The 15,522-nt window shown below is 51.3% G+C and overlaps 2 protein-coding genes across 10 annotated transcripts in view; one reads left to right on the top strand and one right to left on the bottom strand.

The window, feature by feature from the left end:
* Positions 1–14,346, top strand: part of LOC119702190 (USP6 N-terminal-like protein) — an 82,615-nt gene extending 68,269 nt beyond the window's left edge. For all 7 annotated transcript variants that reach the window (XM_038139800.1, XM_038139802.1, XM_038139801.1 and 4 more), the window contains 3 exons: positions 824–923; positions 2,106–2,258; positions 2,449–14,346. In XM_038139800.1, the coding sequence (XP_037995728.1) occupies positions 824–923; positions 2,106–2,258; positions 2,449–3,743 (1,548 nt within the window). In that variant the 3' untranslated portion in view covers positions 3,744–14,346. The remainder of the gene's footprint in view (positions 1–823; positions 924–2,105; positions 2,259–2,448) is intronic.
* The window catches only part of HRAS (HRas proto-oncogene, GTPase), a 40,166-nt gene continuing 38,875 nt past the window's right edge, over positions 14,232–15,522 (bottom strand). For all 3 annotated transcript variants that reach the window (XM_038139809.1, XM_038139808.1, XM_038139810.1), the window contains one exon: positions 14,232–14,537. The gene's annotated coding sequence lies outside the window, so the exon portion shown is untranslated. The remainder of the gene's footprint in view (positions 14,538–15,522) is intronic.

Below are 15,522 nucleotides of genomic sequence, written 5' to 3'. Positions count from 1 at the left end.
TGTGTGCTCCAGTCTAATTTTCTGCTGCCCTGTGTTCTATAAAACAGTGGATGGCCCTTTCCCCTTGAGAGGGAACTCACTGTTTTTGCCACTAAAAGCTGTATAAAATGCACAATCCCTTTAACTGCAGTAGGTGTGGTAAAAGAGCTGCAAAGGTCTGTTGTGCCAAACTCTGGAGAGTCAGTGCAGTAGCCTAAATTTGAACCTAAACATCTCAGTAGGATTAATAATAATTTCTGTGTTGGTGAGGTGCCTTAGATCTTTGGTGGGAGGTATGGGCTGCTTCATCACTTTGGGTTTTAGTTCAATCCTGATTGTCAGATTGGGTCTGGGTGCAAATGAAAACCTTTTTCAGAGGTGTTTTTAGCAGGCAGAAATAAGCCTGTATATAAGAAAAAACTCTTCTTTTGACACCAGATGAATGATTTTTTTAATGCTTAGTGATGCATCAGTGGGCTTTCAGACCTATCCCATAAATAGCCCTTCTGGGAAATCTGGATGGATACAGGAGTTGTTTTTTGTGCTCACAAGGCTGAAAGATGATGGTACTCTCTCTAGGGTGGGGGAATCCACATGCTAGCACGCTTGTGAGGGAAGTTTCTCTTTTTTCTGCATTCATGGATGGGTTTTAAATATTTCCCCAGCCACTCAATTTCATTAGCTTTAAGGCAAAGCCATAGATAAAAGACATTTTTGTGTTTTAGATGAATTCCTGACTTGCAAAGCCTAGCCCTGTTGTGTGATTTGGTGCAAGGTGATGCAGTGATGACAGCAGCCTCTGTTTCATCTTCCCATTTGTGATTTGTCTGTGTGTTTGAAACAGACCCCATTCACGCTGACCTTGCGGCTGTGGGATATCTACATCCTGGAAGGGGAGCGGGTGCTGACAGCCATGGCTTACACCATCCTCAAACTGCACAAAAGTAAGGTCCCACCTGACTGCATCCCCTGTGGCTCTGGTGGCACTGTGCTGGGCTGCCCGTGTGCTGCTGACCTGAAAAGCCTTGCTGGCCACTTCCAGCCTCTTGGTGCCCTGTGCTGGCCACAAAAGGCACAGTCCAGGGGAAAAAAAGAGATGCCACAAGGGTTGACTTGCTGTGCTCAGCACACAGAAACCACACCTGAAATGGTCCCAGCTGCCTCTTCCTATGTAGTATGCCCCACAAATTGCTTTTAGGGGCAATACAGACAGCAGCCCATCTGTCTGCAGAACTTTATGTGGTGGCTCAACTGAAAAGTCTGTAGAGGGACAAGTAAATCCACTAATACACTTCTAAAACAAATCAAAACCTGGTTGTCTTGCATAACACTAAGACAGTGATGTTTCTACCTTGAGATCTTTGTAACTTTGAACCCCTTCACTCCCATAAATTAATAGCCTTGTTGTGTCACTCTTTTGGCCTTCATCTGGGGCAGGAGTGTGTGATGAGAACCTTTGGGCAGCAGAATTTATGGGAGTGCATGTGTTGGCTTCTGCAAACAGCCACCCTGTTCTTCCCTCAGTTAAATGAAGAACAGGCTATCCATAAATAAATCTTGAAGTATCCTGTTTGTCTGCAGAAAATGAGAAACTGGCAGGCAGGCAGATATTTCAGTTTGGCTTTAAAATCTCGCCTCCCTGAGGAATGTGTAGTGTGGGTTGACGTCTCTTCCTATAACCCATTTCTGCCTGTATCCCTGTCTGCAACCTTTGTAAGGGCCAGCACCTCTTCCTGCATCCCTGGCTGGTGGTGGCAGCTGCCGGCAGTGGCTGTTCAGCCTGATGCTTAGGGCCTGTCTCATGGAGCTTTTCTTCCTCCTAGAGGCATTGGTGAGAACTTCCAGAAGTGGCCTAAACCCTGCATCCTCATCAGCACAACTTCCAGTCCCGCCATTGTCCTGCCACTGAGAAGCTACTGCTCAGGTGGCATGGATATATACATGTATTGATGACCCTGAGCAATAGTGGGAAGGTGGGAGAGAGGCAAAAGTGTTCAAGCTGTCCCACTGTGGAGTGGGAACAGCAACAGAATCCCAGATAAAACCAAAGTGTGGTGTAACCCACGCTTGTGCTACCCTAAAATTTGTCTGTGCCACTGCCATTACTCCTTTCTCCCATCCCCCAGAGCGCTTGCTGAAGATGACACTGGAAGATTTACGTGAATTTCTGCAGGAGAAAATTGCTGCTTCCCTGCAGTACGAGGATGATGTTGTCATCGAGCAGCTGCAGGTGTCAATGACTGAACTGCGCAAGATGAAGTTTGACCTGCCCCCACCAGGTGGGTAGAGGGGAAGGTGGGCAGCCCAGCAGGGACCAGAGCATCCTGCTGGTGTGGCTGGGAGCCAGGGCAGCCCAGAGGGGCTGGCACCTGTTGTGTGGAAGCATCTGTCTTCCTTACATTCACGGTGTGCAAACACAAACTGATGCACAGTTTGGGTTTTATTTTGTTTTCTCTGCTTCCAATGCAGCAAAGCCTGAGGAGTTTCCAAGGAAACCCTTGGGCCTGGAGCTCTCCCTCAACCCAGTAGCCATAAAGGAAAACACAGCAGCCAATGGCCAGAATGGCCAGCTGGGTGAGCGCACTTCAGACAGGGAGCCCCAAACCCACAGAGTTCCTGGCACACCAGGAGGAATGACCGTGGTGGAAGCGAGGATTCTCACCTTCCAGGGTAGTGAAGCAGCTGAAGCCACGAATGTGCCTGTTTCGGGTGGGCAGCCACCAGATGAGGACGGTCAGGTGGAGCCCATCATGGACGGGCAGCCATCATCTCTTCTGAAGGCAAGTGAGACGCAAGCCCAGCAACACCTTCTGCCCACGGTCCTGCCTCCAGAGCAGCCTCTTCTTGCTCCTGGCTGTGCCATGGTGGACCACGGAGTCTCTGTCCATGCCCCAGCTGAGCACAGCTCTTTAGACTCCTCTCTCCAAAACAGGCCGGCTCCTCCTGACTCCAGCCCCGCCGAGCTTTCCGCTACAGACCAGGCAGCGTGGCAGCCAAATCCCGCTGCCCTGCCAGCAGGAGAACAGGCATCTTCCCTGAGCACAGACACAGCGCTCGAAGGAGCTCCCCATCCTCTGCCAGCCGGCTGCCGGCAGCTCTCCTGCACGTCACAGAGCGATGGCTCCCCCGAGAGCGAGCACGGGGAGGAGGCAGCGGATGACAGGCACTGCAGGGCGGTGCTGCCGGACAAAATGGGCCTGAAGCGCTCAGCATCCAAAGCTGCATCCACAGGAGAGCTCCTCAGCCTGCAGCACGATGGGCTGGGCAGTGCCACCAGCACGATGCGTTGGCCCAAGGCCGTGGGCGTGCTGCCCGCGCACAGGCAGGCGGGGGGCAGTGTGCCCATCTTGTCCAGCGGAGAGCCGGAGGCAGCAGGGCTGGCCGAGGGCTGCCCCGCCCAGCGGGCACCGTCCCCTGTGGTGGAAGGGAACAGCCCCTATGTTGTTATCAAAACCACCACCCCCCTCCACCTGGCCCATGCGACAGAGCAGGACTTCTTGAACAGAAAGCAGGTGGCATTGCCTCTGTCAGAGACTGGACATCCTCTGCCTACCACCTCCATGCCACCACCTCTTATGCTGGACCCAGAGGAGGTAGAGGTCCAGAAAAGCCTCCAGAAACCATTAAATGCACTGAAAGCCCCACGACCCCCGCTGAGCCCCAAACCAAAATTACCGCCGCAGGTTGCCAAATCCCGCTCAGAGAACAGTTTCCTTTCAGGCTCTTCTTCCCTGGCAAAGCTGCCCAAATCGGTGACGTTCTAGTGGGGATGGGGAAGGGGAAGTTAAGGGAGAAGAAGTGGGTTCTGAAGAAGCACCCTTGCCCCATTTACAGGATCCCCTTCTGTCAGCAGGGCTGTCAGGGTGACAGCACAGCACCATCGCACGTCAAGCTGTGCTTTGGTACGAGCGCCCAGCGAGGAGACAAAGCGGTGGCCACCAGCGCTAGGAGACACCAGCAGATTGGATTTGCATGTTTCCTATGGACAGATTGGAAAATGCTTTCATTTTTTGTTCCTCAAAGCTCCCCAGGTCTCATGACTTGGGGGAAGAGGCAGGGCTGGTGAGTTGGTTGCGTGTTTTCTCCTGCTCCTTTCTGCTGTGGGAACCCACGACCAAGTAAGCACAGGCACAAGGTGTCAGAATCCAAAACGCTTTCTTTACAATGCCTCATCGGCACAGCTACAGCATCGCATTCAAAGGCCTTTGTAGCAATAGATCTTTATTTCATTTCCCAGACCTGTAGTTGTAGGCAGCAGAATTTTCAGGCAGTGCCATGGCATCCTGGCAGGACACAGGCAGTCTGCTGCCCCCTCTATGCAATTCCACGAAGCAGTGCCCAGCTGTATCTGGCTCCTGCTGCCGTGGTGGATGGCGTTTAGGCAGACAGATATAACAGCTGCTGAGTCTCTTGGACACCTTGGTCACCCCAGTGGGGGGCTGCCAGCACAGTGGTTCTTTCCCAGGTTCTCAGGGTGACAAGGACAGTGATGAAGGTGAAGCCTGGTCTCTTGGGCTGAGTGCCCTTTCTGCTGGCCTTTTCTTCCCAGCGCCAGCGCAGCGAGCAGGCTCGCTGCCTTTCTGTTCCCCAAACAGGAGAAGGGGCTGCTGGCTCGGGAAACCTGCCTGCATTACCAAGCTGCTGGACGTCATGTGATGGCATCTAATCACAGTGCCCCAGATAAGTCCACTTTTGCTTTGAGTAAGTTAAGTGTCAGAGTGGAAAGGGCATAGGAATTGGGGAAGGCAGAGCACATTGCCCAGAACATGATCTTAGCCCTTCTGGTTGAGAATTAACAACAGGAAGGAAACTTGGACATGATGGGTGCCCACATGCCCCCTTGCCCTTCATGCACCAAGTCCTAGAGGTCTGTCCATCTCCTCCCATCCCAAGGTGCAGGTGCTGCACAGCCCAGGCCATTGGCTGGAGATGTGCAGGGATCTGGGGAGACATCCCATAGAAAGAGCTGGTCCAAAGTTCTGGTTCCAGCATCTACTTCACCCTTGGAGCTGAAAGGACTTCATCAGGAAGGCAGATCAGTGAAAAAGCAGGAAGTAGTCCAGATATGCTGGATTTGACTTTGCTGTCCAGAAGGGGTAGCTGCAAGTGCCACCTTAGGCGGGACTGCAAGTGGGATTCCCATTTCTTCAACAGAGATCCTGGGCAAAAGCTCCTTTAAGTTTTAAGGAGATTTTGAAAACTAATTTTTTTATCTCACAGGCTGCTTCAATTGCATAACCTGATCTAAAAGCCCACCTGAAAGCCCAGCAGAAAACTTCCACTAAATTACTTTGTGGGTTCTAGGAGCTGGACTTGATGATCCTGGTGGATCCCTTCCAGCTCAGCATATTCTATGTTTCTATGATTTATCAGGGTTTATTTTGCCTTGTGTACATGTGGTGGTTTATGTTTGCAGCAGGGAGTGTCAAAGGGAGCACTGGATTTTTGTTTGGATGTAGCCAGCCAGACCACAGCACCCTCAGCTTTCATTGGAACCCCAGCTCTGTCCCAGGCCCCATCTTCCACTGAGCCTCCAACCTTGCCCATCCTCTCCCTCTGCAGAGCAGGGATAACCCTATTAGCTACCTCGCAGGGGTGTTGTGAGGAGTCAAGCATTGCTGTTTGAGGAAAAGTGCTCTTTGAATGTTCAGTATTTGTGTTTTGAGACACCACAAGTCCTTTCTAGGACAATGGTGCTTGAATTGTTTTTAATTTAGAGTATGTTTTTCCATAACTGTGCATAGTTAAACGTTATTTGTGTGTTAAAATACCTGAGCAGTATTTCAGGACAGATATTCATTGCCTTTTGCTAGCAGCCCACTGGCCACAGGAGCTCACTGGGAAGCAACAAGAACCATCTGAGAGCTGTTGGTCACATCTTGACTTGGCTTCTGTAGCTTAGGGCTCTGTCCTCTCCTTGAAGCCCACATAGGACTCCTTCTAATGCATCTGAGCATCATGCATGCAAGAGCTGAGACCTCTTTCCCCACGTTTTAACCCATTTGCCCTCATTTCAGGCACACAGCCTTTGCACATCATGTTGCTTGTGCACCCAGACTCCTCACACAGTGTGTCGGGGATGTTTTGCAGTATTAACGTTTAAAAAGGTGGTTTCCTCTAATTTTGGAGAGCTGTCAAATGCACAGTACTCATTGCATGACATTTGGTGCATGATGTTCAACATGAATTTTGACAAGGAATGGGGTGGGAGTTGTCCTTCTCTCCAAGCCCAGTGGGAATGAGCAGCAAGGTCCTCAGTCATCTTCAGGCCTGGGGGAGCCACCAGCAACATGCATTGCCATCCTTGGTGTGATGCTCTCACTGGGACACATCAATGCATGATCCCCAAGGAGATGCCCGCTCCTGTCTTCTCCTCTGCCTCTTGCTGCAGATAAAGCTGCAGCTGTGGTGGGTCTGTGGCCACAAGGGCTGGCCCAGCCTCAGCTCTTTTGCTGGGAATAGGAAGGGAAGGGGCAGGATGAGGGTGGCAGCTCAGCAGGACAAATTACCTAACTAAGCCACTTGCAGCCCTGCCTAGCATCCTGCAACAGTCTCGACCCCTCAGCAAAAACCACTCGTACTGTAAGCAGACATGGGAAAGCAGCTCCTCCCATCGTTGCCCTTGCAGCTCTGACACAATGCTGGCCTTGCTGCCTTCCATGTAGAGGTAAAGACCAACGCTGTGGGTTTGGGTTTCTTAGGTTTAGTTTGTTTTTCTTTGTGTTTGTTTGTGATAGAGCACTTTGAGTGGCTGCAGCACTGGCAGACAGCAGGAGCCACGGGACCCAGCTCCAGCAGGGGCCTGAGGTTGAGGTTAGAGTTTCTTGGCCATGCACTTTGAGAGCCTGGCTACCGTCTGCTTTCCTTTTTATTTGCTATTCTTGTTTACAGCGTGGAACGCTTCTTCCATGACTCTTTCTAATGTATTGTAATTATTACTTTTAAGAAAAAACATTTCTATGTCTGCTTTTTTGTTTGTTCAGTTTGGTTTTTTTAAGAAAGGGGTTTTTTGGGAAAAAAAAGTCAATCATTCCTTTTTATGCTGATCCAGACTGTCCAGAGTGTTTGATGCTGTGTTTTACATGGTTGTAGTAATAATAGTTAAAGAAGTTTAGCATAAATTCAGACTCCACGAGGTTTCTTACAGGAACAGAAGCTGCACCAAGACTGGTTGCCTTCTCCTGATGACTTTTAGCTTGGTTCACTGTGTATGCTTCAGCTGCAACAGGTCCATCCTGCTCCATCTCTGCTTTCCTCCCTGATTTTCTAATGTAATTAAATCCAGGCATCCCCGGCAGCAGTGAAAAGGAAAATGCTCTTTTCTACTTACCACCGTCCTCTCCCAGCTGAGCAAAGGGCAGCATCCCTTCTGAAACACAGCTGCTGATCAGCAGCACTGCTGAAGCTTGGTTTTTGGCCAAGGTTTTGTGTTTGGAGTTTGTTTTCCTGCCTGTAGGCAGTGTAGGGAGGTTGGATGGGAGTGGGAGCGAGTGGACACAGCTCCTCGCACAGCGGGTGGGTGGGTGGGTGCGGCTCACACTCATGAGTCAGGGCTGAGCTGAGTCACGTTTACAGCAGCCTCTGGGAGTGTAAGGTGGTGCTGCTGACAGCTGAAGATGCATTTTAAAAAGCTGTGCGTGAGCAGAACCTCTGACACACCCCAGACTTCATAGCCAGGGCTTCCTGGGCTTAGATGACAATGGTACTGCTGCCTTTGAGGTGTTAAATGTGAGCACTGAGCAGTGTTCTGGCTCCCCTTAGAGAAAGCTACCGCTTAGTGTTAAGCGGCATGTTTGTGGTAAACACAGGCCGTCTGTCTCTGCCAGAGTAGCGAAGAGGGCACAAAGACTGACAGCAGATGGAGGGGGCAGAAGCAGCGAAATAGAACCCTAGGATTTAAGAGCAGTGCCTGAGATTGGCATCCCCATGTGTCTATCACCCACTGAGTGCTGTAGGCTGGTTTTCCTGCTTCTATTACTGTCCTGCCACACCTAGGAGGTCAAACAGGAACAAAAATTGTTCTCCAGTGCCCTTAAATTAGCTCATTTATATTAACAGGATCAAACCTGGTCCGAAACACCACAGAAAAATAAAAAGAAAGCCCCAGCACTACTGAACACCACAGTGTTTACTGTCACAGAAGCAGCCTGAGGATGCAGCTCTCAGCACATCTCCTGTGTCATTTCACACTGGATGCCAGCACAGGGATGCAGCATTGTGACCAAGGGTGAGATCCCCAGGCTGGAGTGAAGCAAACCTCATCCCTCCTGTGTTCCAGGTGCTCACAAACAGCCTCATTGCATAAGCTGCTTTGTGTCACATTCCCAGCCACCGGCTCCCGTGAACCTGTTGGCTTTCAGGCAGTGCCAGGTGGGACCAGGTTTGAACATCTGCCACGGTTACTTATGTGACAGGCAGTGCAGGGTTTAGAAATGGCATTTATCCAACTGCTAAAACAGCATCCCTGTCAAGGAGAGAGCAGAAGTGTCCAAAAGGGCAGCTTCTCCTAGGGAAGGTAAGTTGTTGTTTGAAGGTTGAAGGTTTGAAGGTTGTTTTTCTCCATTAAACAGCCTTGGTTCACTTGGTTGTTGAAAAAAAATGGAAGAAGATATTGCTTATTGGCATCCTTGATTCCCAGGCCCCCTGCATTTGCCCGTTTGTGGCCTTGTGGCTGTGGTACTCTTACCCTGTCCCTGCAGGGACCAGGGATAGGCATGGCTCCACCACCTCCTCTTACAGCGTCCCTCCAGCTAGAGCAGGAGCCACAGAGGTACCCAGCCTTGAACTGGTGCTTGATGGGGCTCTCAGATATGGGTTTGGGGAGCCAAGCACCCACTGCAGAGAGTCCTTCCCCTCCTGTGCCCCCAAGGGCCTGACTGCTGCTGGCAGGGGACAAAGATTAGGACAATTCCAAAGCCCAAGGTTACAGGTTACTTGATGGACAGTATTGGGACCAGCAGCAAATGAGCGTCATAGATGGTGTTGAGGCTGCTGCTTAAATCCTAGTGATCTTATCAGCCACTGACTGGTCCTCCCGCTGCCTCTTCCTCTGCACTTGGTGTTAGCCAGTATTATCATCCCCCTTTTCCTGGTGGAGCCATTGCTGTCCTCACAGCAGCTCTCCAGCTCCCAGGGCTGGTCCCCAAGGCAGAATTGCAGACTCCCCAAGCTGTACTCAGCTTTGGTGTCCTGGCAGCCCCCTGTAGCTCCTGTCCTTCCTGACTCAGGAACAGCCAAACCAGCAGGCCCAGGAGCTGGGACAGGCAGGAGACCAGGCCTGTCCTGCTCGCTCTCAGCCACGCCCTGGCTATGCTCGTCACCATCCCTGCCCACCTCCCACAACATGACACAGAACGCTCATCAACTGCTGCGTGCCTCCACAAGGCTTCAGCCACTTGGCCCTGAATAATTGATGCTAAGTGGAGCCTGGAGCAGAGAAGCTGAGGCAGGGAGCAAGGCTTTGTGCTGCTTTAGGCTCTGCTCCCAGGATATAGCAGGGGGAGAGAGATGGGTATGCTGTGTCTGGCAGCTTTGTGCCCCAGCCAGTTTGGCAGAGGCAGTTGGAGTTTGGCTGGCCTGGGAGCGTTCCTCCTCTTGGCCTTGCAGTGCTGCTCATGTGCTGCTGTGTCCTACTGCCATGGTGGTGCTGCTGTGCCGTCATCTGTCACCTGCTGCTGTGGCACCTGTGGGAGCTGCATGCTGCTGTTGTGCTGCTCTCGTGCTCCTTGTGTACTGCAGAGGGGCCATGGCAGCAGTGGATGGGACTTGGGGAGCAGAGCAAAGGCACCCCTAGACCCAGCAGCCCTTGATAGGGCTGGTACCGTGCCTCTCCTAAGCTACAAACCCTGTACTCAACCCATTGCAACAGCAAAGTAATTGCACATGGGGCCAAGCACATCTGCCTCTTCCCCTTCCCACCAGTTGCTGGGGGCCAGGATGGTGGCTGTCACACCATCCTCTGAGCAGTGTCACCCGCTTCCTACAGCACATCCCCAAGCATAAAGCAGTGTATGGAGAAAATAACAGCCTGGCAGTTTAAAGAGGCAGGTCTGACTGCATCCCAAACCATCTCCCAAATCCTACTGCCTCAGCGGCCGAGGTGGCCCACAGGGCATACACTAGCATCCTCTTCACCTGGAAGGATGTGCATACCCGGGGACAACCAAACCACAGCTGAAACATCTCACCAGGAGATGCAGCAGGTGGACCTATCCCATGGGCATCCTTACTCACTGGCAGCAGTTACAAAAGAGCCCAAGATGGGGATGGAGAAGGCTTAGAAGGCACACACAAAGACATGAGTCCAAGGGAGTCACTAAAGCCTGGCTATTCTTCCACATAGTTAAACAGGCTCCTCCTAAGACACGGAGAAAAGTCAACCAAGAAACTTCCAATTTTGTCCAAAACTGCTATGAGCTCCCTTAGAGGTACCTGTGGCTACATGGGATGCAATATCACAAGTCCCCCTTCCAACCATTCCATTAAGAGCCTGGGCTACTCTGGTGCTCTGGAGACAACTCAGCCTGGCCTCACATCAGAGCCCTGCTCCTGGAACATCTAAGCCTACAGACTTGGGGAAGCTGAGTGGCTTTGCTTACCTTTATGGTGAAGGCAAGAAGTACAGAAGTACTGCTTAGGCTGGAAAGGTTTGCAGCAGTGCTGCAGTCCAGAAGGGAAACCTGGTCTGCTCCTCTGCCCAACCACACTGCAGGTGAGGAGGATGAGGCCAGCATTTAGCCAAAGCTGCTCTGTAATACTCAGCCTTTCATTCAGCTGCCCCCACCACCACCCTCACATCTCAGGTCTCATTCCAGCACTGAGTCACTGCTGCCAGCTCCTGCGCAACCCAGGTCTTTGCCAAAGCCCTCGGCAAGCACCATGCACTCACCTGCTTTGGAGTCACCCTCTCTGCTGGCTTAGGAGAACCCTCCTGTGGAAGCCCTCACAGACCAAAAGGCATGAGATCTGTTCCAGCACTTGATCAGCATCTTTAAGGACTTGTAAGCAATTCTGGCAGTTGACTCAGCTGTGATGTCTCTGGAGCCCCAACCCCTCTGTAAAAGGGTGTGGGGCACTTGAATGATGTGAGAGAACATGCATCATATGTCTGTCCTGAGACATCTGGACCTGACCAGACTAGAACAGACCTTGTCAGCTATTCTGTAATTTAAGTATGGGTTCAAAGGTGGCACTCCTCCATCATGGGATATGCAGTCTCAACATAATCAGTAGGAGGCTGACTGAAGCCTTCTTGGAGCTGGTCTTCATACTGACTGGAGATCCACAGCACAGCACAAGTTTAGTTCAGCTTTGCCATGGCCAGCTGAAGAAAGCACAACAGCCAGAAATGAGCTGATGTACTCAAATATAGCAAAACGCTCACCTCTGTGGACTCTTTTCCAGCTTCAGCTATGCAACAGGAATAATCAAAATACATTCTGCTCTCCTGAGCTCGTGCCTCTGAAGCAGAACTGAGGTACACAACAGACTCCTTATCATAAGGGAAACAACTGCAGCATCTGAAAACTTCATCTTCCAGTCCAGATACTTCTAGAACAGATGTACCTTGAGTAACTGGGGAAATGCAAACCCCTCAATTTCTTCTCCAAACCTACATTCACTCCAGTGAAACTGTTATCCTGGTATTACTTTCAGACTTGAGAAGTTCAGCTAGCACATCAGAACACATGTGAGCTCATGTACCCACCTCCTGCCTGTCAGGGGCCAGCAAGATGATGTCCTGTCCCTGGATCAGCAGCACCAAGGTAGCAAGTGAAAAAGCCAAGTCAAGAGTAACAACTCCACCTGGGAGAAGTGGTACAGTCTGTTTTTTGCCAACAGTAAAGATCAGACCAGATCACAGCTGATGTAGCTTGATCTGTCATGATTTTCCTCCTGGAACAAAGATGCAGTATGACAATACACAATTAATATGTGGTTTTTGGAGAAGATCTGTGGTGCCAAGCTTTTAGCACCTCCTTTTGCTCCTAACCTACCTCCAACTTTTAGCATGGACTTGAACAATGACCTGAGTCTGGATTTCTTGTGACCCAATTACAGCAAAAAACTAACCAGCTCCTGTGATGGTCTGTCACTGACCAGGACTGTCAGACAAGCTTAAAAATCTTACCCTCAGTGCAGAAACCTCTCTGAAAGGGAGATGCTCTTACTTCAGCTTCCTGCTCCTCACCAAACTGTCCTAAGTAGTTTGTATTCTGGCCACTGCTGTTCTAGCATATCCTCACCAAGATGTGCCAGTTTCTTGGAACTGCAGCTTTTACCTGCCCTGTGAAGACACCTTGGCCCTGGCACTCCCTGGAACTCCTCAGCTTCCTTGACCGCAGCTCCCAGTACTTGACTGTGACATTTGTCTCCCAGCCAGAAATGAGAGGAGACTCTCAGCGGTTAAAGCCACCCAGTCCTCAAGAGAGCCCCAGAGTGTTAGTTCTCCTCTGAAGGCCTCCACGTAGATCTATCCCGTTCTTCACCAAGGGCCTGGGGAAGAAAGAAATAAGTCCTACTGCAGATGAAGAGCACCAGGTTCCTAGTGCAGTAACACTACCAAGCAAGGGCCCCCACGTCATCTTCTAGAAGGACAAAATACTGCTGTCCTGTGGCCAGTTGTGCACGAGATACCAACTTCAGGAACAACCCCCATACTTCTGGTCTTCACACTTGAAACAACTCAGAGTGGGAGGTTTCCTGGGAGTCTCTGGTCCAGTCCCACCATGTAACACTAGGTTCAGCATCTTCAGCAGTCCTCCAGCACAGGGACAGACACTGCTGTAAACAGCACACCCAGCTAAAGGCATGGCACTCTCCCCTCAGGCAACTTCTCCCACTCCAGGAGCTGGTATCAGCCCTTCTGCATGGACAGGGTGCCAGGCAGCTGCAGCCAGGGTGGGGGCTGTGCCCTACAGCAGTTCAGAGCAGGCATTTACAGAAAGCAAGCCATTAGCACAAGTCCTCTCTTGCCCAGGCCAAAAGCAAAGACAGTACCCCCAAGGAGCATGGGAGTCAAATTCTGTTGCATTAATTCTGCCGCTGCCTGGCATGATGGAGGATGGGGAGTGGGATAGGAGGTTGCTTGCAAGGATGTCGGGAAGCCCTGGGTGGGCTGTGGCTTTGTGCTGGGGGCGACCAGGGTTTCTTTACTGGTTTTGCCATGTGAGGCATGTGACTCACACACCACCTTCGCTGCTCCCAACCCAGACCAACCTTGGCTGCCAAACCCAGGACCTGTTCAGGCCTGGGCTAGCCCTTGCAGAACAGCTCCCTGCTGCACTCAGCTGGATCACCTTCCCCCTTTGATGCTTCTAATTCTGGATGCCAGGTAAATTAGCCTGTGCAACAGCTTGGAAGAGGGAAAGACAGCGAGTACTAAGCTACCAACTGCACTGAATGCAATGCCTTGTCTTGGGGCTGCAAGTAAAAGGCACGTAGGTCAGACCTCAGGCAAAAACCCCAAAGGAGCAGAGCTGAGCAAAGACAGGGCTCCAAGCAGATTAGCCCTAATCCAAAACACTCTTACCCACTTGAAACCCAGGGACTGGAAGCCTGAGTCCTTTAGTCTTAGTTGCTGAGCAGCCAGACAGCTTCTGCAGTGCAGGAGAGCCCTTCTGGACACGCTCACCAGTCAGGAAGCCGTGCACAGGGCAGATGAGGATTTGCTTACCTGTACATACTGGAGCAGCCCAAGGAGTATGTGCTGTACAGGTGTTAGCACACCTAGGGCTGGAAGGGACCAAAAAGTCCCAATTCTACCTCTAGAGCACAACACATGAGAGAGGTCTTGTGCTAGAAAGAGCTGGCAGGAAAGGAATCAGGGAAGCAACAAACTGGTACCAGCTGAGGTGAAAGCAGCTCTCGAATCTCCTCATGATGCTTCTTCCCTTCCAAGCATTGCATCTGAGGCCATAAATCCTACAAGGACTAAGCTGAAAGCAAAGCACTCAAGGGGTGCCAAGGACAGGCTTGGACTGGTTGCACTCTTCCACCCTCCCAAAATTTGGGGCCAGCAGACTTCCAGGTGGGCTGAGGAGGACATGACAAATACTTGCTGGAGACAGAGACAAGCTGTCTTGCTGTGAGAGCTTGTCTCTCCCACCCCGATCACCTCCATGATCTACAGCATGACCTTGGTCTGTGGAGAGAAAATCTCAGCACCCTTTCCTCCCTGCCATCCCACCAGTGATCCTTCCAGAGCACCAGCAGCAGCAGCCTCTGGAAGGAGGACACAGCCATCAAGGTGATTTGTTGAGACGATCAAATAATAATTTACTGTGATTCAATCTGTGGCTTTGTACAGTTGCCGGGGTGGGAGGAGACCAAAGGATGAGGGGATGGGGATTAAAAAAAAAAAAAAAAGAGTTGTTTGCCACAGGCTTGGGTGAAGTGAGAGATAGTCCTTGGAGGGCCTCATGCTCCCCCTGTCCTCTTCGTCCAGCTCCTCTCCCCCCCCAGTACTCCTCTTCTGAATCCGTTTCCTTCTTCCTTTGCTTCACCTCTTTCCTTGCACACTGCACAGTGGGAACCTCGCCAAGACACGGTCCAGACAGCTGAAACAGAAGAGGACACTCATGAGCACCCATTCCCCGTCAGAACAAGCGGGGCTGTTCCCAGTACTCACCCCTCACATTTTGGGATGACCCTGTTAGTGCCCACAGAGCAAAGACAAAAGGCTACACAGGTCTTAAGAGGTCTGGGTCTGTCTCAGCAAAGCATCTGTACATCTGCTGAAGGGAACAATTCTTGGAGTCAGTGGAGTGATGGGTGAGCTTTGGGCACCTCACCAGACCTTCTGCCTCTTTCTAAACCTCCCTGTGGGAAGGGGCACTGTTTGGCAAGATCTTTCCACCTCCTCCAGGGATGATGTGAACCACAAAATGAGTCCAGGGCAAATGCAGCTAAATTTTGTTGGTCACAACACCTACCCTTCTTCTCCCCAAATCCCAGCATGTCTTTGCCTCACTTCTTTTGTACCTTGATGTTCCGCCCTCTCTGCTCTTGGGCACTGCAGCTAGATTAAGCTGGGATTAACTGGTTTCCATTTCTGCCTGAGCAGAAAAAGACATAGGCAACTCACAGGCCATGTTCTCTTAAGAGAGAGGAGCCTTTCCAAGTGACCCTTTCCCAGCCCTTCTTGCCCAAGCTGGTGCTGTCACCGGGCTGTGACAAGGATTGGGCTCCTGGCAGTCGTTGTAAGGGAGCAGCAGTGCCTGCCAAGCCCATGCAGTCAGCTGTGAGCCAGAGCAGGAAACAAGCCTTGAGCTCATATCCCCATCCGGAGGAAATGCTCCTGAACATCTGGAGGACGCAAACATCTGGAAAATCTCCCTTAGCAGTGATAAGTGTGCTGGGCACAGCATTCAGCTCGGCCCCCAGCTGACCTCACACGCCTCAGCTGGGAGGGAGGGGTGGGGTTCTGGGGTGGGTGTTTGCTCATAGGAAGCAAATGTTGCCAGCACTGTTTTGTTAGGTTTTTTCCTTGGGAGTAGGAGCCAGGAGGAAGAGCTCTGCTGTGCTCATGGTCTCTAGCTCAAA

The sequence above is a fragment of the Motacilla alba genome, chromosome 5 (assembly GCF_015832195.1).
Source record: "Motacilla alba alba isolate MOTALB_02 chromosome 5, Motacilla_alba_V1.0_pri, whole genome shotgun sequence".
Taxonomy (NCBI): Eukaryota; Metazoa; Chordata; class Aves; order Passeriformes; family Motacillidae; genus Motacilla; species Motacilla alba.
Note: the sequence above shows the minus strand (reverse complement) of the source record. Positions and strands in the feature narration are given on the sequence as shown.